Genomic DNA, 25,624 nt, shown 5'->3' on the forward strand with positions numbered 1-25,624 from the left:
CTAAGATCCTACATCCCATCTGCTGCATGGCGTGGCCAAAAAAAAAAAAAAAAAAAAAAAAATGTCTTCTCTAGTTTAACAAGGACTACATCCATTCAACAAATCTTTATTGCATCTGCTGTGCCAAAGACTGCTCTAGATGGTAAAAATGACAGACAAAAGCCTTGCCTTCTAATGGAGAGACACAGACAACAACATGCAAGCAAATAAGAATTTCAAATAGTGATAAGGGCTGTGGGGAGAAAAATAATACAAAATAATGCGGTAGCTGGGTGGGTTGGCAGGTAACTTATTTCTAGAAGGTGATCAAGGTAGCCTCTTCTAGGAGCTGTCTTTGGAGCTAAGACATGAGTGATGAGAAGGAGTCAACTGTGCAAATATCTTGGAGACAGCTAGTGCAGAGTCTGAGGCTGCCATGATCCTCCTGAGTTAGAGAGACAGGAAGGGAGCCTGTGTACTCCACAACTAACGAGCAAAGGGAGAGTGGGAGGAGATGAGGGGGCAGTAACAGGCAGGAGTACCTGACAACTAGCATCTTGCCTGTTTTAGGAGCTTGGCACATTATAGAGAACATCATTTTTATCACTTGATCCTAAGTGGCAAGCAGAAATAGTCACACTTTTTCTCCACCCTGTCGATTTTTTTAAGGTTAGGTTTACTGAGGTATAGTTTACATAGAGTAAAATTAACTTCAAGTGAACAGTTCAATGAGTTTTGATTAATATATACTGTCATCTAACCACCACCACCAGAATTAAGATATAGAGTATTTGCCTCACCCCAAGCAATTCCTTTTGTGCCCCCTTAGGATTCAATCCCTGCCCTCACCCCTACCCCTTGGTCACCACTGATCTGATTTCTGTTTACGTAGTTTTGCCTTTTCCAGAATGTCCTATAAATGGAATCATGCAGTATGTAGACTTTTGTGTCTGGCTTCTTTCACTTTAGCATAAAAGTTTTGAGGTCCATCAGCATTGTTGTATGTATTAATAGTTTGTTCCTTTTTACACTGAAGGAGTATTCCATTGTATGGATGCACCATAATTCATTTATTTATTCACCAGTTGATGGACATTTCGGCTATTTCCAGTCCTATAAACACTCATATACATGTCTTTTATGGACATAAGATTTTCATTTTTTTTTCGAGTTAATACAAAGGGATTGCAAGTCCTTATAATACGTATATGTTTCACTACATAAGAAAGTGTCAAGCAGTTTTCTAAAGAGGCTATATCATTTTTCATTTCTACCAGCAAACTGTAAGAGTTGCAGTTGCTCTGTACCCTCCTCTGCAATTTTCCTTTTTGCGATTCTAATGGCTATGTAGTGGTTTTAATTTGCATTTCTCTAGTGTTGAGTATCTTTTTTGTACTTATTTGCCATACATATCTTTTCTTGGTGAACTCTGTTCAAAGTTTTTGCCCATTTTTTAATTGGCTTGTTTTTTTTTTTACTATTGAGTTGTAAGAGCACACACACACACGCACACACACACACAGGACAAAAGTCCCTTATCAGATATGTGTTTTGTTATTATATTTATTTTCTTGCAAGCTGTGGCTGATCTTTTCATTTTCTTAACAGTGTCTTTCAAAGAGCAGAGGTTTTTAGTTTTGATGAAGTCCTAGTTATAAATTGTTTTCTTTTATGGGTCATGCTTTCTGTGTCCTATCCAAGGTCACAAAGATTTTTTCCCCTGTGTTTTCTTCTAGAAGATTTTTTTTAGCATGCAAAAGTCCAAATGTTCCAGCACATTTACCCTATTGATTTTATTGGTCTTACTATGTTTGCCATTGGTAGACAGCTTCATAAATAATAATCTCTGAACTCTTATTAGTAAATTACATTGTGTCTCTGCTTGTTAATAAGCCCAGACAGAAAAAAAATGGGAGCTAGCAAATTAAATTGTTCATCTCCAGCCTCTGCTTATTCCTGTCAAAAGACTTATCAGCTCATCTATATTGTTTGAACAATGCACTTTGAGTGAGAATCATCGCTAATGCACTGTTCTCTGCAGTCTGCTGTGTAGTTTTAATTCCTAATCACTGTTTTCACTGTTGCTGTTGTCTCATGGGTACTAATGACCTTATCACTAATAATAATCTCAACAACCCAGACCTGTGTGCAGCAAATGGGCCAGGAGGATGTCCGTAGTTTGCTTTGCCTGCTACACCTTTCTGTAGCAGCAGGCGGCAGCAGTAACCCTGGCATTGGGGAACTAACCCCAGTTTACACTTTGTTTTATAACAGAAAGATGCGTGCCTCACATATGAGGTCCCACTGAGAAACAATGTCAGTTATCTCTTGCAGGCTGAAGAACTTTAGAAGGATGTAGAATCTGCAAAAAAAGGCAGGTAAGGCCTTTTAATTTATTTGTTGTACCTCCCAATGAAATAAAATGTATTTTTAAGGCAGGACAAAAAAAAATTAAACAAAATTTTCTCTCTGTGTTTGTTTAGGGCTTCTCCCTCCCTAATGTGCAGTATGCGTCTGCATTACACACTGACCAGAGCTCCTCAAAGATGCGGGTGCCTGCTCAGCCATAAACATCAATTTTTTTCTTTCTTCTGACGCTAGCAATGTAACTTCTTAAATGAATAGTGTTCTTTCCCAGCTCTGTTCTTTCCCAGGGGGTCATGGTGACTTGCTGTTCACTTTGTATGTGTTTACCTGAACCATGTATCCTTGATGAATTTTATGTAAAATATCAGTATGTCATTTTGATGTATGATCCTTTGTCTCAAAAATGTATATGGCTGCCTTCGACCTCTAACAGGTGGAACGGTTCTCAGAACTTTCTGAGAAACTGCTTCCCTGGGTTATAATCCTCAGTTTGGCTCAAATAAAATTCCCTTTTTTTCTTCTTAACTTCATAGTTAATTGAATTTTCGTCAACACTATTACTGTCATTAAAGTCTACATTTACATTATATAGCTGTGCCACTATCATACGTGTTTTTGAATCATCACAAAATCTATCCATTTTATCGACTGCTTGATTTATTTTCTAAACACTCCCCAAAAGATCTGGGCTGTATCCAACCCTTTTAAAGTCCATCTCAAAAGTGACCTTCTTCAAAAGGTTTCTCCAAGTTCACCCAAATAAAAATTACCTCCATACCCACTCGTAGCCTCTTTTCTACACTTCCAGCACTTCTCTGCCTTAAGTTGTAATTATACACCTGCTTTATTTCTGTGGCTATAGCTAGCTTCCTAACTTATCTGTGCATCAGCTCTGACAATTCCTAGCATTGCCTCACACATAGCCAGTGCTGAATATATTTTTGCTGAAAGATGGGTATTGATGGGGAGTTCCCTGGTGGCCTAGTGGTTGGAATTCCAGGCTTTCACTGCTGTGGCCCAGGTTCAACTCCTTGGTCAGGGAACTGACATCCCTGCAAGCTGCGCAGTGTGGCCAAAAAAAAAAAAAAAAAAAAAACATGTGGAAAGATGGGTATTGAACAAAATCAAAAGAAATGAGAAAAATTTCAAGTTTCCTGAATGGCAGTTGTGTACAAATATGAGCTGCTTGCTTTCAGAATCACTTCAGGGCTGGGACCAAGGTAAGGTGTGTGAGGCACTTGCCTCAGATGCAAAATTAAGGAGGGGGAGAAAACCTCAGTAAGCAAGATAAATAAATGCAATACTTAAAAAACAACAATTAAGGCAAAAAGCCCATGATGGACAAAATATTACAATTTTAAATAAAGACAGGATCAGCAGTTCACATACCACCATTTAAAAAGGAGGGGTCCTTCCATGGAACTCTGTCATTCAAAGATTGGAATTATTTTCCTGAAGACATGTGTGGCAATATACACTTAGACAGGTTTTTAGAGCTTAATGATGCATTCATTTTCTAATAAATGCGATGACTCATCATTTTTATTGCTCATTTACTAAATGCCAGCTACCGTCCTAGGGGCTGCAGATACAGTGGTCCAACCCATTGCAAGCCCACATGCTGCTTCTCTGCAGTTATCTGAGAAAGTCTTTACCCACTTGGTTCCACCTGCTTCGGGTCCAAAATGAACTTTTCTTAGAACATGGGGCCTCCAAAGGACAGAAACAGATTTCATGTGTTCAAGTTCCTCTGGGCTTCTTTACCCCATGCAGACGCCAGTCTTTGTGACTTGCACAGAACTTGGCTATCTTCCTTCTGAATCTGCTTTTCTTTGTCTCCTTATTATCCTCCTCCAACTGACACCCGAGTCAGAGGAGGCGACACCAGCACATTACACTATCATGGTATCACAGATTGTGTTCTCCAATAAGCAGATTTTGAGATAGAGTTTTGGGAGGAGGGTTTTTATTAAGGAGTACCCCTAGGATCGCCTCTGCAAGGGAAGGGGCAGAAGCAGCAGTGCACAGAGGGAGAAGCTGAGCTCTTGAATTGGAGTGACCCTTCAGAGAGGCTCTGTGTTGGGCTACGATGGCCTGACCTTCACACTCCACATCAATCAGTTCTTGCCGTGCACCTCGGGTGAGGAACCCAGGCAATTTCCAAACTCACTGCCAGCTGAAGGCTTTCTGTGGGAAGCACCCCCAGCAGCTGGGGCCACAAGTCCTTCGTTGAAGAAATGTCCGCCCCACGTGGATATTTCAAATGGAACGGTGTCTTTCAAAACATACCCTCCAATCTCCTCATGACATAGATCCTGTGGCCAAAGATAGGAAGTAACATAAAGTCACATATTAACAACCCCCTAGCCAAATACTTCTTTTCACAGAGACCACAGTACCCTCCACAAAGTGCACATTTGATCAGGCCACTCCCTTATTTAAAACATATCGTGGCTTTGCATCACTCCAAGGTCAGAAATCAAAATCCTTTAAATGGACCTCAAAGCCTTGCATGGCCTGGCCCCTGCTGTGTTCCCCGCATCACATCACGCTTGCTCTGCCAGCCATGACATTGCCTTCAATATTTTGAGGCAACTTGCTTCTTCCCACCATAGCACATCTTTCTTCTGTCTGAAAGACTCCAGTCGATCACAACAATCCTGTGAATGACCTTATTTTGTTGTAGGGAAAAAACCCCTTTCTAGTATGCATGTGTGTTCCCAGACTTGAAGTTTGGGACATTGGTTAGTTTGTAATGAACCATCCATTGTCTAATTGCACTTGCAGCTGCAGAATTGCTACCATGGTGATGAATATTGCTGTCAAAAATATTGGCCTTTATCTAATAGGGTGTGCTGACTTGATACCCAAACTGATGCCTCTCTCCGGAGGAAGATGCCTGTCGCTTTGAAATACGTAGGTATCTGTGCATGCGTCTCTTGATGAACTGTCAAGATAGAAAAGGAAATCCAGAGAAAGTGCCAGGCAGGGCATGTTGCGGTGGGCAAGTCCCCACCTCCACTTTACTTCAGTGGGGGTAAATTGTGTAAACTGTGGATCTGCTCAGCTAACGCCCTGCATAGTGGACTAACTAGGTTCACATTAAAGAAGTCCTTTGGGGTGAGGGAGTGAGAATGCATAATACAGGATAAGAAAGACAAAAGGTAAAGCCAAGGGTACAGAGTCGTGAGATTAAGCTGTTTTAACTAGGCTGATTCAGCCTCTGGCATAGTGAAAATTTGGGGCTCTGAGTCAAAGGCTTTGGAAAGAGTTCCCCTTTATCTCTCTCCTCTACCCCATAACTCCTCACATTTCCAGAAGGCTTCCCCCAAATCCCTCTCAGGTCTTAGAGAATATGGCTCTTTCGCTCCTCTTACCGAGACCCACTGCTTCAAGAGTTAACTCCAAGGACACATTGATCTCCACAATCTATTGGTCTTTGTGTATCGGAAATCACAACATGGGATTTTCCAGCCACCCACCAGAGCAACTGAGAAGGGCTTCCTCTCATCCTCCCAAGCTACCACTCCTCCCAGAATCCGTATCTTATTTCTCACCTCCTCCACCTCTACCACTTACATTTGCTCTGCAGAGAAAGTCCCTAAGTTTTACTGGAAACCCAACTTCCGTCCTAGTAGACCCTGTTGTCACAGAAGAGAATGAGCAAAGAATTGCAAGGTTAGCAGATGACTCCCCGGCTCATACAAACACACATGGTTCTCAGAGTCATTCTTCTCAAATCCAACTGTTGTTAACTGTTATCAACAGTTACTCTAATCCAACTGTTATCATCTGTTGTTAACAATTTAATGATTTTCATGGACTCATGAAATTTATTTACAACTTTTTTTAAATTGCAAAGACTTTTTTATAATGGACATTTAAAAATGCATAATCTCATTATGAAATGAGATTTCATAATCTCATTTATGACTTTTTAATTTTTAGAATCGCTTTCCACATGCCTACATAATTTATATAGTTCATTAGTACAGAGCATTTTGGATTATTCTATTATTTCTTAACAATATATCTAAATCTTTCTTGTGTTCCTGGATAGTGAGTATTTATGTCACTTAGTTTCTTTATCTTATATTTGTTGAAAGATATCTTTCAGACTTTGTCATCCATCTCTTGTGCATATATTGAAAGGAAAACATAAGTGAAATAAATTGGTTAAGATATTTCTAAGGCAGTGACTGCCACTTGGCTGACAGCAATATAAAAATCGTCCTGATGTCAGAGATGTTAAAATAAAATGGAAACAATAATACAGTCACATGGACACACCCCTTTGCGTAATAGAAAAATCCCCACTCTGTTGAAGCTTTTCCTCCCAGACCATCCCTCCCTTCTTTTTACCCTACAGAAATCCACTATTGTGAATTTTGTGTTTATCATGTCCTTGTTTTTTTCTACACTTTTAGCAAATGTGTGCCCCTACACATATTGTTTGATCTTGTTTTTGAACTTTTCTACAAATGGAACTATATCGTATGTATTTTTCTGACTTGCTTTTCTTATTCAACATTACGGGAGACTCCCCCATGCTAACCTGTACAGCTGCTATTCATCTTCACTACTGTATCATATGCACTGTAGGCAATATGCCACAATTGATCATTTCTCCTATTTGGTGAACATGTGGACTGTTTCCAGGGTTTGGCTATTACACTTTTACTACAAACATTCTCCTAGTTGTCTCCTGGCAAGCGTTTGTGAGAGTTTATCCAGAGTGTATACCCAGGAGGAAGAAGAATTTTAAGATTAGAATCAGGTGGGCAAAACATTTCTGCCAAGTGCCAGAAAATAAATATTTTAGACTTTGCAGGCCATGTGGTTTCTGCTACAGCTACTCAAATCTGTCATTTTAATGTGAAAGCAGCCTTAGACAATATTTAAATAAATGACTGTAGCTATGCCCAATAAAATTTATTCATAAAACAAGGCAGTGGCAAGATTTGACCCTCAGGCTGTCAGTCCTGATCAAGATGATAAACTTCGCTATTCTGATTGCCTACAAATGCTGAGGCACCCCTTCTTTTCTTCCCTGATTATCCCTAGAGGAGACATGAGTCCTGTCTTCACTTAGTCTATGGACTGGACTGAATGACCATGTTCAGGGACCTTCAGGGAGAAAAGGAAGGGCATGCGGACATGCTGGTGGTGATGCTTCCCAGCCCGTAGTCTGTGACTTGCAGCCACAGTCTTGGGGAAACCAAAGGCAGAAAGGGGTTGAGGCAAGGCAGGGCACTAATGCTGGCTCTGCTGGGCGTGGGTGGGAGGCAGGGGTCCTGCTTGACTGGAGGCTGGGGTCTCAGGCCAAAGCACAATTCACATCACAGAAGTCACTGTGAAGTCACTACCAGGCGAGGGGACATAGAAAACAGAAGATAACATTTCTTTTGGAGTTGTATGGTTTTCCTTTATTAAAGAAAGCAGGAATTGCCTCTCTAGGGATCCTTCCCTGAAGCTGGGTCTCCATGGAAAGCTTCCTGCCCTGGCTTCTATTTAAATGGATTTGGTTTCAATAATGATGGTCTCCATCGTCTCTGATGTCATAGTTCCACAGATCTCCAGATCCTGGCCAGCCGGGGCTTTCTCCACCTTGGCCTCTATGTTGTGCTTCTCTACCGTCTTAGCCACGATGTCTACCTCTCTGTCATGTGTGACCATTGTTTTTGAACCAGGAATGACTCTGAAGCGCCTGAAGAAAGAGCGGATCTTACTGGATTTCTTACTTAGAGTCCCTGAACTGGTGGCGGACCGGCTCTTCCCCAGTTTGCGAGCTGTCCTCCCCCCCTTGGCAGAAGAGCTGTGGCTGCCACTCCTGTGAGAGCTGTGTCCTCTGCCCCTGGTGCCACTGTGCCCTTTTTCTTTTTTGTCATCTTTTGAGTGTCCATGGCCGGATAAGGACCAGTGGGAGGATGATTTCCGGGTCTTGTCCCCTCCTGTCCTGTGGTGACTTTCACCTGTCCTGCGGTGATGGGAACTTTTCCTAAATGAAGACTTGTCCTTCTTTTCCCTTCTTTCCTTTTTTTCCTTCCAGGCTTCATCCCTGGGGCGGGAGACCTTCTGGCTTCCATCCCGTTCAGACATGTAGCCTTCGCTCTGCAAGGTGGAGACCAGGGGGGCTGCGACCTGCCCTTCAGCTCTTCCAGCAGCAGGCTTGCTGGTCGTTGCTGCACCTGCAAACTCTACGCTCACGCTGCTCTCTGGACTATCTGCCCCCGTCGAGGATGTTCTGGCAGCACCCGCCAAGACCAGGTTCGTGTCCTCCAAGGATATGGTGGCAGCACCTGAAATGGCCTTGCCGGATCCGCTTTCTCCTGGATCCTTGATGGTGGCTCCCGCCAGGGCCATGCGCACCTGGCTGGTGCCTGTGCTCTTGGTTGCCGCCAAGCTCGCAGCACCTCCTGCAGGGCCTGCTCCCACCCCTGCGACTGCCACTCCTCCGCCAGGGCCTGATGCTGTCCCTGCTATGGCCAGGCCCGTGGTCATCCCTGCCGCCGATCCTCTGGCACTTTTCACGGCTGCAGTTGAGCCATGGGGGGCATGATGGATTTCCTCTCCCCCAACATAAGCCCAAGACGTGGCTCCAGACACGTCACGAAGCTTGTGAAGCCCAGCCTCATCCTGATCCCTTTCTCTGTGGAGCTCTGTGGTCTGCGCCAAGAGGAGGAGAAACAGGTAAGATAGAGATGACAGAAAGTGAGATCAGAACTGGCCGCTCCCCTCTCATCCTGGAGCTGAGCAACTCAAGGGCTTATACTTAGAATAACCTTTGAAATCACCGAATCTAAGCTCCCAATGGATGCAAGATCCCATCTACTGCACCCCTGTCAAACGGCCACTCCATTTTGCTTGAACAATCCCAGGGCCAGGGAAAGCACTGATACAATTCTCCATGATATACACTTTAATTTTATACCCTTATGCTTCTATCTCTGCAGGACAGATTCCTAGAAGTGGGGTTCCTGGGTCAAGGGATGCACACCTTCTACATTTTGGTGACTACACGGGTTGGGCTGATTTTAATCAGCGTGTCGGAGTCACGGGGAGACAGAATGAAGGAAGGACTTCCTAACTATGAATGATGTTCCACAACTGATGAGACTACCGGGGCTGGGGTAAGTGCTCAAGAAGAGACCGGACAATCAGGATGCTATAGAAGGGATTACAGCCCTGGGGATGAGACCAGTGCAGCTGATATGATACCTAAGGTCTCTCTGAAATTCGGCCTTGTGGGACAATGTGGAGAAGCACTCGGAACCTCTCCAGTGTGGTGAATCCCATAGTGATGGCTCATTCGTCCCTGACCCTTTTCAACTATGGAAGGTATTTCCCAGGTGGGTCTCAGAGAGCACCAAAGGCTATGAAGGACCAGCTTTGCCCTGCTCTCCCAAAGCACCCTGCCCCGTGTTCTTGAGTCTCTGTAGGTGCTTACCACTAGGATTTTGGTATCCTCTATAGTCACTGCATCTCCAGTTCGGACCGTCGGGGTACTGCTGCAACTCTCTACCGGTGGTCTCAGGAGATAGACAAGCTTTTCCCAATAGAAAAAGAGGTCTTCTCGTGCATCGGAAGAGGGGCACAGCTGCAGATAAAAAGTACGGCCGGTGGCAAGCTTCAGGCGCAAATGCTGTTTCTCACGGTCGTGGATGGAGATCTTGACAAACTTCAAGGGAAGCAGCCTGGTGAGCTCTAGGGTCTTCGCGGGCTTGCGACCTCTCCCCTTGGTGATCCGGGCGTATCTGACATGCTCTTCACAGAATTTCGTTGGTCGGGCCAGCAGCATGACGTCAGGTAGTGGGAGGAGGGGGCTGGTGGATGCGATGCCCACAGTCACCATCCGGACGCGGTTGTGTACGTCAATCACCTCTCCTTTCTTGCTGATCTGGATAAAGTCGCTCTCAAACATGGGTGCGTACCTGAAAATGTCATACTCTCCTCCCTTGTACAGTTGTCGTTGCAGGTCCCCCATGGAGGTACTGAACACGCCCACTGAACGGGAGCTGTTGGCCGTGTAGTGAGGTAACAAACGCTCACTGCTCATGGCTCTCTTCGTTCAAGACAGCGCCACCAGCCACAAATCGAGTCTCGGAGAGAGAGGGAACGAAGGCAACTGGCCACCTCCCTGCAGGGCTCTGCCTAAGTCTCTTGGCCCGACCACATTTATCCTGCACAGTCCTTTGTGACCCATCACCATCACAGACCCCATTGTTGAGCCTCCAAGCCCCCACCCCCTCGGGGGAGGCTCACCAGCCTCCCCCTAAACCAACCACCACGTCCACAGGGAACAGGCTGACCCTGCCAGGGTACAGGTGTGGGCAGGCTGGATAGTCTTTCTAAATCAAAATGTTGAGAAAACCATCCTGCTTTTGTAAATATCTGGGTGGTTTCCAGTCTTGTTGTTGTTACAAATCTCCCTGCAGGGATCATCTTCGTGCTTCTGCTGAATGATGTCCTGGGGATAAAATCCCGGAAGTGGACTGTGTACTTGCTAAGGGCAGGCATCCTATTGGGATCGTTGTTCTCTGTGCCCCCCAGCGTATATAGCACAGTGCTGGCAGGAACTTAGAAAGAGCGCTACCTGTCAGAGTCCCATTGGTACTGTCATTTCCAGGGTATGGAGAATTTTCTCACCCATTTTCTCATTTCAAGGAGGCTGACTTTTATTTATATTTATATTTTATATATATATTTTTTACAGTTTTAGAAACTGTTTTTTTTTAGAAACTGTTTTTATTATGAAATATAACACATATTCAAACCATAAATATATAGCTTAATGAGTAACAAGAAAGTGAACACCCTTGTAGCTGCCACCCAGAGCAAGAAATAGAACCCTGCCAGCCTCTCTTCTGCATGCTCCCTCCCCACAAAGGTAACCCAACCTTGGCTTCTATTTTTTTTTCTTTTCCTTCTTCTTTTTTATTGAAGTATAGTTGATTTACAATGTTGTGTTAATTTCTGTTGTGTTAATTTCTGCTGTTAATTTCTGATTCAGTTTTATGTATATATATATATTCTTTTTCATATTCTTTTCCATTATGGTTTATCACAGGATACTGAATATAGTTCCCTGTGTTATATGGTAGGACTTTGTGGTTTATCCATCCTATATATAATAATTTGCATCTGCTAACCCCAAACTCCCAATCCATCCTTCCCCTACCACCCCCTTGGCAACCACAAGTCTGTTCTCTATGTCTGTGAGTCTCTTTCTGTTTCGTAGATAAGTTCATTTGTGTCATATTTTAGATTCCACAAATGTGATATCATACAGTATTTGTCTTTCTCTTTCTGATGTACTTCACTTAGTATGATAATCTCTAGGTCCATCCATGTTGCTGCAAATGGCATTATTCCATTCTTTTTATGGCTGAGTAGTATTCCATTTTATATATGTACCACATCTTCTATCTATATCCATTCATCTGTTGATGGACATTTAGGTTGTTTCCATGTCTTAGCTGTTGTGAATAGTGCTGCTATGACATAGGGGTGCATGTATCTTTTTGAATTATAGTTTTGTTCAGATGTATGCCGAGGAGTGGGATTGCTGGATCATAAGGTAATTCTATTTTGAGTTTTTTGAGGAACCTCCACACTGTTTTCCACAGTGGCTGTACCGATTTAATTTCCAACAGTGTAGGAGGGTTCCCTTTTCTCCATACCCTCTCCAGCATTTGTTATTTGTAAACTTTTTAATGATGGCCATTCTGACTGGTGTGAGGTGGTACCTCATTGTAGTTTTGATTTATATTTCTCTAATAATTAGCGATGTTGAGCATCTTTTCACGTGCCTATTGGCCATCTGTATGTCTTCTTTGGAGTAATGTCTATTTAGTTCTTATGTCCATCTTTTGATTGGGTTGTTTTCTATTGTTGAGTTGTATGAGTCATTTGTATATTTTGGAAATTAAGCTCTTGTCAGTTGTATCATTTGCAAATATGTTCTCCTATTCCACAGGTTGTCTTTTTGTTTTGTTTATGGTTTTCTTTGCCATGCAAAAGCTTATAAGTTTGATCAGGTCCCATTCGTTTATTTTTGCTTTTATTTCTATTGCCTTGGGAGACTGACCTAAGAAAACATTGGTATCATTTATGTCAGAGAATGTTTTGCCTATGTTCTCTTCTAGGAGTTTTATGGTGTCATGTCTTATATTTAAGTCTTTCAGCCATTTTGTGTTCATTTTTGTGTATGGTGAGAGGGTGTGTTCTAACTTCACTGATTTACATGCGGCTGTCCAACTTTCCCAACACCACTTGCTGAAGAGACTGTCTTTTTCCCATTGTATATTCTTGTAAAGGAGGCTAGTTTTTAAAACCATAATTTTATGGTGAGGAACAGAGGCTCAGGATTATCTTGCTCAGGGGCAGAACGTAGAGCTGGATGGATTCTATCCCCAGTCTTGCACTTCAGGTCAGGCTTTTTCTCTGTCTCAAGCTGCATGGTTCACCATCGTACTCTCATTCTGCACCAAATATAGAATCATTCATGGTTAGCAATATACGTGGGGACCCCAGGAAATCACTAAAGTCTTGAATCACCATAGGATTTCCCATATTGGTCTGCCTGCTTCTTCACTCTTGATGTCTACCTGATAAACCATTGATGTTCTGTTTCTCTGAAAAGCTCTTCAGAGAAATTATGGCTAAGATGCCTTTCTGGAGTTTTTGTACTTTGCACAAGGTGATGAATCCAAATTCCCCCTCCCCCAGTTAGAAGACTACTTTTGAGGTAAAAATACATCCCCCAAACTCAACGATTACTATGTGAAGGTATTGAAATAAACTTTATCCCCCAAATGTTCTTTTTTATATCCCTAGTGCCTACTGCAGTACCTGGCAAATTGCAGCTGTTCAGTAAATATGAACTTGCTTATGCCCACTGAGATTCATTCTTCCATTTGTTTAGTCAACAAAATTTATTGAGCAGGCACTATTTTCAGGACCAGCTAGAAAACAGAAAATGCAGAGATAAAGGTCCCTACTTCTGAAGAGCTAAAATTTTTTTTCTGAAGATGTTAAATGATTTCTCCAAAAAAAGAACAAAGTGGCTTATATTCTATTGTAAGGAGATAATCACTAAAAGTTAACACTATTGGGTTTTAAAACAAGAAGTTCTTATATTCTCAATCATCTCTTCTTCTCGTAAGTCCATTTCTGATGAATGATTAATGAGAGAAATCATAATTATATTATAAAGAACTTACTATAAGTCAGGCATAGTGCTAAACACTTCACATTCTTTTAAAAATGTAATTCCCAAACAGCGCTATAAAACGTAGGTACAACCATTATTCCTATTTTATAGGGGAGAAAATCAAGGCTCAGGGAAGTTAAGCAACTTTATCAAGGTCAAAAGGTACCAAAAGCATATATAAGTCCCCAAATATGGCAATGGTTAAACTATACTACACTGGGTCACACAAGTAGAACACAAATATATAAGTACTATGCAGCATAAATTCATCATTTCTTTTAATTAATATTATTAGGTACCTACTTTGTGCCAGGCTCTGTTCTAGGTGCTAGGAATGCAGCTGTGGACAAAATAAATATCTTCACTTTCATGGAGCTTATATGTAGATAATAAATGAGTAAAATATATGGTGTGTCCAATGCTGTGGAGAAAGATAAGGTAGGCAAATGGGATGGGAGTGTGTGCATGGGAGAAGGAGCTGTAGGTGGTGGTCAAGGAAGGCTCAGTGAGAAGCGACTTTTAAGCAAAAACGTCAAGGAGGTCAGGGAGGAAGCCATGCGGATGTCTGGCGAGTAGCCTCTTGTCAGAGGGAATAGCAAGGGCCAAGATCCTGAGGTGAGAGTGTGCCTGGTATGTTAGAGGAACACCAAGGGGGCCACAGTGACAAGAGTGGAGTGAGGGAGAGAGGTTGGAGATGAGGTCAAGAAGCAACTGTGGTGACGGTAGGGAAGCATATCATGTGTGAAGGACCTTGTAGGACATTGTGAGGTGTTTAGCTCTGCTCTAAATGGGAGATGATCTGACCTACATATATGGAGAATCATTCTGGCCACCATGTTGCAAAGAGATCACAGAGGTGTAATAGGGACGGAAACAGAGACTGGGGTAGCTCCTGCAAGAGATGAAGATGTGTGTGGAAGCAGTGGAAGTAGTGAAAAGTGATCAGCCACCAGACATGTTTTATGTATACTGATGTTGAACAATTTTCAATAAATATCAGTAAGTAAAAAAAGCAAGTTGCAAAGAGCATATATGGCATGCCATATATTTTTTAATAAAAAATTTTAAAATGTGTGTTTGTGTGTGTGTGTGTGTTTGTGTGTGTAAGTGAAAAGATGCACAGGAAACCAGTACCAGGAGCAAACTTACTGGCCGAAGGAAATGGTGGGATGGAGACTTAGCTTCCCAGGGCATTCTCTTTTATACATTTCAGATTTTATTCTATTGCATATACTACTTGCACAAAAGTAAATAATACTTTAAATTTTAGAATTTGAGAACCCAAATACAAAATATCGTTCAAAATTCATTTTCTGACTTTTCTTAAAGACCTTCTGAAAATTTATTCTCTCTTTCCAAAGTTTAAAAGTCTGACGCATCCCCTATCAAAAAAATGGAGATCAATAAGTCAAGACATATTTATTGATTGCCAGCTATGTGCCCACCGTTGAGCTAAGAGCATTCAGGTTGTCAAATATAAGTTCCAAAAACTTTAAAACATGACTCTCACACAAATATACAATGAAAACATGTCAGAGATTTCATTAACTCATCAATGAGGGAATCAGCATGATGGTAAAGCTGGTTCAAAGGAGAATTAGAGGTATAGGCATTGGCATTGGAGAAAGAATATTGGACTAACACTGCCAGGTTAGATACAAAACTGGTTAAATGTCTACAGGGCAATAAAATCATAAGCTTTGGGGCTATCTTTTTTACTAAACAGAAATCATTTGCATCTCTTCTGAATGAAAATCTATAAGTTATTAGAGAACTTCACAGAGTCTGAGACTTTAATCAATAACAGATAGTCTTCTTGGGGTGCTGAAAATGTTCCAAAGTTACATTGTGATAGTTTCACAACTGTGAATATATGAAAAAGCACTGAACTGTACACTTCCAATGGATGAATGTTTTGATATGTAAAATGTATCTCAATAAAGCTATTAAAAATAATAGACAGTAATACTTCAGTCTTGATTTATTAATCCAATTCCATTGTCTTACTTCCTTCTCTTAGATAATCACATAATCCTTGGGCAGGTATTTAAATAATGCTTTAATATGACATTGAAAGTACATGTTGGACTTCCCTGGTGGCACGATGGTTAAGAATCTACCTGCCAATGCAGGGGACACAGGTTTGAGCCCTGGTCCGGGAAGATCCCACATGCCACAGAGCAGCTAAGCCCGTGCGCCACAACTACTGAGCCTGTGCTCTAGGGCCTGCGAGCTGTAACTACTGAGCCTGCGTGCCACAACTACTGAAGCCCACGTGCCTAGACCCTATGCTCCGTAGCAAGAGAAGCCACCGCAATGAGAAGCCCGTGCACTGCTACGAAGAGTAGCCCCAGCTCGCCGCAACTAGAGAAAGCCCACGCACAGCAACGAAGACTCAACACAGCCAAAAATAAATAAATAAATTTATAAAAAAAAAAAAAAAAGAAAGTACATGTTACCTGCCTTGTAATTTTTTCTATTTACAAGTTTTTGGTAATTCTTCTTAACAAGGACTATAGTGAAGCCTGTATAAACCACCACCCTAATTTCGGAAAATTTACAATTCAGGAGAACACACTGAAGAGACAGAGAACAATACAGGAGGACAATTAAGTACATGATAGAGTAATAGTGAATGAGTTGAATGAATGGACCTGATAACACTTATCTCAATATTTAAAACCAACAATGTTTTGTGAGAAGAGAAACTGCCAGAACCACAATTCTAAGGAGAGTTTCCTGTACATTTTTAATTGGCCTAAGATTAAAGAGATGTGAAGCGTGAAAACACAAAATACTGTGTATGATGTACTGAGTATAGGTAGACATGCAAGATTATAGATGGCTGAAGTCCACCTGTTTATCATGGGAAGAGGTTTCAAGTCAATAACTTTTGTTCCCCACCTATCACTTTGTAAAGCAAGGCAAGCAGACAGCTATATATAGCCTTTTCAAAGAGCATGCCACCCGAGAGGGCCTAGTGAGCTAGGCAGGATGTGAGGGTGGGGAGATTTCCATACTGTACACAGCATATATCTGCTGGGTAAATCCCCTGGCCTAAAATACAATCCACAGTCCTTATACGTCAACACTGTTAAACCGAGGTGGCGTGGGATGAGCTATAGTGAGCCTTGGGCACCTAGGACTTCAGGAAGCCAACCTGATTTCTGCCTTACCTTCTGGTTGTCAGAAAAAGACCACAGTCACCTAGACTCTTTCCCTAAGGGCCATTATGCAAATCAGTTTGCCTCTGCCTTAGGTTTCAAAAGAAGATGAGCTGGTATAGATGAAAGAAGCCAGACAGGAGATCTAAAGAATTTTATTTCTCAACATTATGGTCCAACAAGTGTCACCTCTCTTCCCCACCTACTTGCTTTCTGCTCTCTTCTTGTTTCTGTCCTCAGACATGTTTAGCCCCACTCAGAGCCAAAATTCTGCGCTCTTTTTCATGGTCTTATGACAATTTCCCTCTCTTGGCTTCCAATTTTGCTACGTTTATAAGCCATGAGACATCCCATCTCGGTCTAAATATTTATTTCTTTGATGTTATATTGAAGAAGCTTACAATTAAATACACATAAAATAATAAAATAGTTAACATTTAAGATAAAAATAAAGATTAGAAACTGTAGAGATGGGAGATGGTAAATGATCCAGGAGCTGGGATAAGATGATTATTGCAATTATATTGCAAAGAATAAATATTAAATTTAACTCTGAAAAAATATTGGAAGAAAGTAAAATAAATGTTAACATTGATTATCTCTGAGGGGTGAGACTAAAAGTGATTATTATTTTTGTCTATTTGATGGTTGGCTCTTTCCATCAAGAATATATTTCACTTCTGTAACCAGAAATACATATATATGTATGTATGTGTGTGTATATATATATATGTATATATATATATATATATATATATATATATTTCAAAAATTAGGTCTAAGCTCCAAGGTCTAACTGGCCACCTCAGTTATCACTATCTTCTACTAATCAAACCAATTATTTCTGACAAAGGACATACTTTTATTTTAAATTGGAAAGTAAAAAATTCCCCCACAATATGGTCTTCTTTAATTACATAAATTAAAAAGCAAAACATCTCTCTACCTTTCCAGTTCCTTGCTGGAAGTTTGATATAGAAACTTTCTGACATTGCCCTGCACATATACATACATATTAATACAAACACAAAATACTTTGATGTAAAAATGGGATTATGCCATACATATTTGTCTGCACCTTTTCTATCTTAACAATAGATCTTGTACTTTTTTAGAGTGATACATTATAGAAATTCTTCACTCATTTTCATTATCTCAGTATTCCACTGAATGGATGCAGCATAGATTAATCAGTTTCTCACTGATGCACATATAAGTTGTTTCCATTACAAACACTGCAATGAACATTTAGTACAAATCCCTCTATGTGCTCATTTTTTTTTTCTCTAGGATTAATAGTTCTAGAAGGAATAAGGTTTATTTTTAAATTTTTTCAGAAGATAGAAGCTATATAATTACCAAAATATTCTGGGTATCACTCTTAAACAGATCCATATAAACCTGATCAAGCTTGGATGAGAACCACAAGGATAATGAAAGCCTTGGAAGCCATATCCTAAGGGTGCAGTTGAAGGATCTCTTCGTCCTGGACACAGGAGTGCTCTGGAGTTATGTAAGAAGCATCTTCACTTATCTAAATGGCTATTCCCTGGACCAGAGAAGAGGATTGGACTTGCAGGGCCTCAAATGCTAGAACAATGAAGATGGGCTTCAGGGCAGAGTAAAGGTGAGATGATTTATTGATGAGCTGACATCCATTCCACTTTCTCTAGTGGCAACACTCTTGGTGTTCCTTTAGAGGAAAACCTCTCTCTACTCTCAGGCCACGTGGCTGGATAGGGCCAACTGTATCCCATCCCCAAATCCAGGAAAGGGTGCAGACCTAGAAATAGACAACAGAATATTCTATCGCCTTGGCTGTAATGACTGAGCTACCTATTAGCAGCTCACCCAAGCCAGGGCAATGATTCACAGTTCTGAGACTTTTGCTGGAACTATTAGGAAAAAGAATCCAGTTCCACTGGCAAAATGTCAGCCTTTTGCTGCCACAGAGGAAAGCCTTCCTAAGCGTGAAGCTGACACAAAACTAAGAAATGAAAATCAAAATTTCTGATGTCATTGATTAAGTAGCTGGATCCAGTAGTGCCAGGCTGAATTGGTTTTTTCTTTGTTAGAGGATGTTAAACAAACTTTTCCAACTCAGTTTCAGTTGAGGCCTCAAAGACCTAAAATAATACAATTAAAGGAATCAAGTGACTTTCTATCCTAAAGTAGAATACCTTGTCATCCGTGCTTGACACAATAGGAAGCAAAACAAGTTCTGCCAGTAATAGTCTTTGCCCACCTCCAGCTTTTAGAAAACAAAAGCTTGAAAAACCAAGAGAGAGTTTTTGGTGCACTGTGCATTTCCTCTCACAAACCACTCAGGGGGAAAGGGGGCAGGTGTTTGCATCCACCAGAAGCCAAGTGACAGGAACTTTAAAGGACTAGCTTGACCTAAGTCTCATAGGGTTTATGAGGACTGTTGTCCTCATAAATCCCATTTGGAGAAAGGCAAAGGTTAAATCTTGTGGAAGAGCTCCTTGTTTGGTGTCAGAGGGAGAAGAGGTTGCACTTGGGGCAAATGGTACGTACATCCATCAATGGATACCTGAGTCTTCTCTAGAGCCATGGGAGGGAATAAGTGGCATGCAGCTCATTTTCAAGGGACATTTACCCAAGAAGATAACAAAGATGGGCAAAGGGATTCCAACAGAGTTGCAGGGGAGGCACCCTGGAGGAGGACCAGCAGAAGCCCAAGAGCTGAAGGTTGGGCTCACTGGGAGTCAGACTGGCATCTCCAATATCAAGAGACCTGCTGTCAGAGCCCTCTGAAAATAATGGCAACAACACACATGACAAAACTTTCCCATGAAAGAAAAAGCAACAATTGTGTATCCACCACATTCAGAGGGCATCAACCCAAGATTACAACTGTGACCTCATTGAATTCAGTGCCTGTTTCCCTTCTTGCCCCAAGCCTGAGCCTGAAGGAGTGGGTCAGAAGCAAGGCTAGTGTATGGGGAATGAGGAGGAGTTAGGATCTAGTAGAAAAGGCAACATGCTTCAAAGCCTGTACCAGACCTCTGCTTAGGTTGAGGAAAAGCATTAAATTGAATATGTGTCTGGAGTTTTTGTTATTAGACTGAATTGGACAGGCCTTTTTCTTAACTTTTACTATGAAAAATTTCAAACATATAGCAATGTAAGGAGAGTAAAGAACCACCAACCCATCCATCACCCAGCTTCAATTGTCAACTCAGTCAAACATCTGTCATCTCTTGCCCTACCTATTTCTCCCCCTCCACTGTATTATAACAAAGCAAATCTCATATATTTTGTTATTTTATCAATAATTATTTCTGTATGTTTCTGTGCACAATAAAGACTCTTTTACAATAACAACAGTGCCATTACCATGCCTTAAAAATTAAAAATAATTTAGTCATCAAATACGCAGTGTTCTGATTTCCCAACTGTCTCATAATGTCTTTATATAATTGATTTGTTTGAATTTAAATCCAAACAAAATCAGCACATGCTTGATATGGCTCTTAAAGTCTCTTTTAATCTTATGGGTTCTCCCTCTGACTTACTTGTTACAGACATGGGGTAGTTGTCTTTAGCGATTTGGGTACAGACCCGAGGTGTCCATGGTGGATTGGTTCCAGGACCCCCCAAATACAAAATGCTCTAGTCCCTTATAGAAAATGGCATATAAAATCATAATAAGGCCACAGACACCCCAAAACACACCACCAGACATGGATGTGCCCACCAGAAAGACAAGATCCAGCCTCATCCACCAGAACACAGACACTAGTCCCCTCCACCAGGAAGCCTACACAACCCACTGAACCAACCTTAGCCACTGGGGACAGACACCAAAAACAAGGGGAACTACGAACCTGCAGCCTGCGAAAAGGAGACCCCAAATACAGTAAGTTAAGCAAAATGAGAAGACAGAAAAACACACAGCAGATGAAGGAGCAAGGTAAAAACCCACCAGACCAAACAAATGAAGAGGAAATAGGCAGTCTACCTGAAAAAGAATTCAGAATAATGATAGTAAAGATGATCCAAAATCTTGGAAATAGAATAGAAAATGGCATAGTATTTGTATATAACCTACACATATCCTCCTGTAAACTTTAAATCATCTCTAGATTTCTTATAATACCTAATACAATATAAAAGCTATATAAATAGTCGTAAATATACTGTAAATGCTATGTAAATAGTTTCTGGTGCACAGTAAATTCAAGTTTTGCTTTTTGGAACCTTCTGGAATTTTTTTTTTTTGACCCACAGTTGGTTGAATCCACAGATGCAGAACCCGCAGATACAGAGGGTCCACTGTATTCTGAACTTATCTCCATGCATCTCCATGCTGTCATTTGTCATGTTCCTTTATCTCTTGTATTTCCTGCAAACTTGAATTTAGATCTAGAGGTTGGATGAGATTGTTTGATTTTTTTCTTTTTTTTCTTTTGGCAAGGCTTCTGTGTACTTCCTATTGCATCACTTCAGGAAATACAGAATGTCTGATTGTCTCTCTTTTCCTGCTGTTAAGATTGATCAATGTGTTACAATGTTATCAGTCTAATAAATAAATTATAGATTTTCCTATTGGCTCTTCACATAATGATTTTAGCAGCCATTGATGAGCATTGTCTAGATCCATTATGCATTATTAGGATTGCAAAATGGTGATATTCTATCACTCCTTAATTTATTCATTGGAATTCTTCTATAAAGAAGGACTCTCCTTCATTAAATATTTGATTACTAAACTGAGATATGGCTCTTCAGGAAAAATAGGAGATATATTTTATTCTTTCCCTTTGTTTTGCAGTTTACAGAATAATAAATTGGTTTTTCAGCATCCTCCAAAAGTGATCAATAGGGTTTTTTTTGGTTTTCTTTGGTTTTTTTTAGAATTATTTTTCAATGTTTTATTGATTATTTTTGGCTGCACTGGGTCTTCATTGCTGCGCATGGGCTTTCTCTAGTTGCAGTGAGTGGGGGCTAATTTTCGTTGTGGTGCGCAGGCTTCTCATTGCGGTGGCTTCTCTTGTTGCGGAGCACAGGCTCTAGGTGCGCGGGCTCAGTAGTTGTGGCATGCGGGCCCTAGAGCACATGGGCTTCAGTAGTTGCGGCGTGTGGGCTCAGTAGTTGCGGCGTGTGGGCTCTAGGGTGCACGGGCTTCAATAGCTGTGGCACGCAGGCTCAGTAGCTGTGGCTCGCGGGCTTAGTTGCTCCGCGGCATGTGGGATCTTCCTGGACCAGGGATCGAATCTGTGTCCCCTGCATTGGCAGGCGGATTCTTAACGACTGTGCCACCAGGGAATTCCCAATAGGACTTTAAAACAAAACAAAGGGATTATTTTTACACGTTTTCCTAAGAGTGATGGGGAAAATATTGGGTCTCTTAAGGTTATGTTTAGGTGAGGACAAAAACCAATCCCGGCGAGTGGGTTTGAAGGTGCTGTGAGAGAGAGAGAATAAAATTACTTATAATTACACTCCATGGAGACTTGGCCAAGGAAAGGCTCCTATTACAACAGCTACTGATGACATTTTGCTTTCCCACATGAGAATACTTTGTGAAGTCTGTAAATCTTTCAACCTGAACAAACCAGGTATAAATCTACCCTTCTCAAAGGACTTTACAGTCTAGTTTGAAAATGCACTGTATTAGTTAAAATTAGGTTTACTGTTTGTGACAGAACCTCAAAATAACAGGGGCTTAGAAAATAAAATTTTATTTCTTTTTACATTAAAGAAAAAGTGCTCCCAGGCTGCAAGGAGGATCCAAGGTCATCAGGACCCCAGAATCTTTCTATTTTATGCTCCATTGACCTCCACATGCAATTTCTACTTCAAGGTATAAGATAGCTGCTCTAGCTCCAACCTTCACATTCACATTCTAGTTAGCAGGAAGGAGGAAAAAGAGAATGAAAAGGGTATGATGATTGCCATTAAGGACATTTCCTTGAAGTTGTGCTCATAACTTCTGCCCTGTTCAATTAGCTAGAATACAGTTAACATGACTGAAAAATGTAATCTTTATTCTGGCTGGCCAGATGCCCAGATAACCTTCAGGGAGTCAGTTACCTGGGAAGAAGGGGAGAATAGATACTTGGAGAAAATAGCAATCCCTGTCTCAAGTCCATATTCACGAGAGAAAAGAAATACTACCTCTTTTGGGCATGTATTTCCACACATATATCTTACAATCTCAGAATGGAGGTGGGGAAATCATTTAAAGTATTCCCTCCCCAACAATCTTGAGTGTCTTGATTATGCTGGGGCATCCAATATATGAGACAAAATTAAGCTGTAGTCTGGTAATTCACATGAAAAAAAATAAATTCTAGATCATTGCACTCCTATACAGCAATAATGATTGTTCTGTTTCATTATTTATCCCTGTCTGGCATATGCCATCTCTCCTTACACTGAGATTTCTTGGTTATTTACTTCATGCTAGAAGTAGGACTCATGATACTTTATACCTTAATTCTAAGGCCAGATACATGACTAGCATCCACCACTCACAGAGCTTATGGGATTGTCTTCAAAAGGACCCGCACAGTGACCAAGGATCAGCGAGGGTAAGTAGCTCACTCAAAGAAACAGCTTAGTAAGTGACAGAGCTGGGATTCCAACGTAATTTTGTCTGTCCTCAGAGCTCATGTATACTTTGTGTATTATGCCATTCTGAAGGATTTACTTATTTTCTGCTCTTCCACTACGTTTTGCGATGGAAAAGCAATCATTTCTCTGTAGCACAGACAAACTACTATGGGCTTTTACTTAAATTTAACAAAATAATACACTTTAATATATTTCTCTTAAGTGTTTTATGCCCATTGTCTCTTATAATTGCCCAACCCAGTTTGGTGATTACTTATTCAACACATTTTTCTAAACAGCCTTTTAATATGCCAGGCACCGTGATGGTTGCTGAGTATGTAATGGTGAGCAAAACCACACATAGTCCTCCTTACCATTAGGGAGCTTACAGACTAGTGGGAGAGACAAACATTAATCCAAAAATCACCGTCCAAAAAGTACAATGACAACTGTCATAAGGGGTATGTCATAAGGTGCCCTCTACATATATAATTGGCGGATTTGACTTAGTAAAGCCAGGAAGGCTTCCCTGAGGAAGTGACATGGCTGAGACTAGCAGTATAATTTAGAGTTAAAGCAGGCAAAGCAGGGGAGAGAAGATGTTTTCAGAAAGGGAGCAGATGTTCAAAGCAGCATGAGAAGCACACATGAGGGCTAAAGTGAAAATGTGTGAGCAGAGAGGTATGAGATGAGACTGGCAAGGAAGCCGGAGACTAGCCCCACATGTAGGGGCACCATTATTCCCCTTCACAGGCAAAAAAGCTGAGGCTCAGAGCTCTTGAGTAATTTGCCTATAGTCTCACAGTTAGTTAGCTGGTGGAGCCAGAAGCCAACCTGTGGTAGGTAAAGATGTCCTTGTTCTAATCCCTAGAACCTGTGCATGTGTTAGCTTACATGACAAAGGGGAATTAAGGTAGAATATGGAATTAAGGTTGCTAATAAACAGATCTTAAAATAGGGAGATTATTTTAGATTATCCAGGCAAGCCCAGTGTAATCTTAAGGAATCTTAAATATGGAAGAGGCAGGCAGAAGAAGAGGTTACAGTTGTATGAGATGAGAGAATTTGACCTGCTGTTGTAGGCTTTGAAGATGGAGGAAGAGGGCTGAGAGTCAAGGCATGCGGGTGGTCCTAGAAGCTGGAAAGGGCAAGGAAACAGATTCTACACTAGAGGTCCTCCAGAAAGGATCACAACCCTGTTGACATCTTGATTTTAGCCCAGTGAGACCCATTTTGCATTTCTGAACTACAGAACTGTAAGATAATAAATTCGTGAGGCACTAAACTTGTGATAATTTGTTACAGCAGCCAATAGAAAACTAACACACAAGCTATTGTCCATCAACCCCAAAGTCCACGTTCCTACCCCTTGTGCTGCATGCCTTAACTGTTACATGGGCTAAAGCAGGAACTATGAAGATTCAACTCTAATCCGTCATATCATTTTGAGTCTGAGGTTCGTCAAATATCATTTCTAAACCGTACAGCAAAGGGTATGTATAATTTTTACTTATGCTTCATAGTTTTCTGAATTTTGAAAGGATGTGGTTATGGGCTTTGACCTCAGAAGAGAAGCTCTGCAATGTTGACTGAATGTTGGTAGAGAGATAACATTGGAGGCAAGTTGCCTTTGAACAACTCTCTGAAGATCAACTGCCTCTCCAGCTCATTCCTTGCCCTGAAGCTGTTTCCTCTGGTTGTGCTGAGGGGTGATGCCCAAGGTGCATCACTTTTCAAGGACTGGATCATGAACAACTTCATCCTCCTGGAAGAACAGCTTATCAAGAAATCCCAACAAAAGAGAAGAACTTCTCCTTCGAACTTTAAAGTTCGATTCTTTGTTTTAACCAAAACCAGCCTGGCATACTTTGAGGACCGTCATGGGGTATGTGAGCACTTTGTTTTGTCCTTTCTAAAAGAGTATTTTATAGTTAGACTGAGCTGACTCATGAACATATACATAGACTAAAATAAGAACACAGAAAACACAGATGTACTTGTTATAACAACCTAAAAAGTACAGTAAGAGTAATTGGAAGAGAGCATGGAGAAAAGTCAAGAGATGGGTTAACTGTATTAGGTGATTTCAGTTCTAAAAACTGTAAAAGAGTAAGTTTATTATTCATTAGCTTATCTTTCCCCTGCAAGGTTAAGTTTGACTTTTAAATTATAATATTTTATGTGAAATGGAATGGTTAAGTGATGGGTCCCGTGTCAACATTTTTATGGATTCAGTTTTAATTGTCTCAATGGCCATCACTCACCTGACATGGGGAATAATGGTCCTTGGGCATTTAATTGTCTAGAATTTGCAAAGCCCAGT

At 41.1% G+C, this 25,624-nt stretch overlaps 3 protein-coding genes across 6 annotated transcripts in view; 1 reads left to right on the forward strand and 2 right to left on the reverse strand.

Moving 5' to 3' along the window:
• MED7 (mediator complex subunit 7) overlaps positions 1-25,624 on the reverse strand; it is a 116,679-nt gene that overhangs the window by 10,962 nt on the left and 80,093 nt on the right. The window lies entirely within an intron of this gene.
• GARIN3 (golgi associated RAB2 interactor family member 3) overlaps positions 6,360-25,624 on the reverse strand; it is a 101,266-nt gene continuing 82,001 nt past the window's right edge. For 2 of the 4 annotated variants that reach the window (XM_082379100.1, XM_082379099.1), the window contains exons 3-4: positions 9,794-12,827; positions 6,360-9,012 (exon numbers count right to left, since the gene is read on the reverse strand). In XM_082379100.1, coding sequence (XP_082235226.1) covers positions 7,858-9,012; positions 9,794-10,402 — 1,764 coding nt within the window. In that variant the 5' untranslated portion in view covers positions 10,403-12,827 and the 3' untranslated portion in view covers positions 6,360-7,857. Of the gene's footprint in view, positions 9,013-9,793; positions 13,311-25,624 lie in introns of all 4 variants that reach the window. The other 2 variants (XM_082379097.1, XM_082379098.1) reach the window with 2 other exon arrangements.
• The window catches only part of ITK (IL2 inducible T cell kinase), a 78,912-nt gene continuing 66,604 nt past the window's right edge, over positions 13,317-25,624 (forward strand). Inside the window, exon 1 of the mRNA XM_082379086.1 lies at positions 13,317-25,186. Coding sequence (XP_082235212.1) covers positions 25,049-25,186 — 138 coding nt within the window. The 5' untranslated portion in view covers positions 13,317-25,048. The remainder of the gene's footprint in view (positions 25,187-25,624) is intronic.

Source organism: Balaenoptera borealis (genome assembly GCF_965194805.1).
Source record: "Balaenoptera borealis genome assembly, chromosome: 2".
Classification (NCBI taxonomy): Eukaryota; Metazoa; Chordata; class Mammalia; order Artiodactyla; family Balaenopteridae; genus Balaenoptera; species Balaenoptera borealis.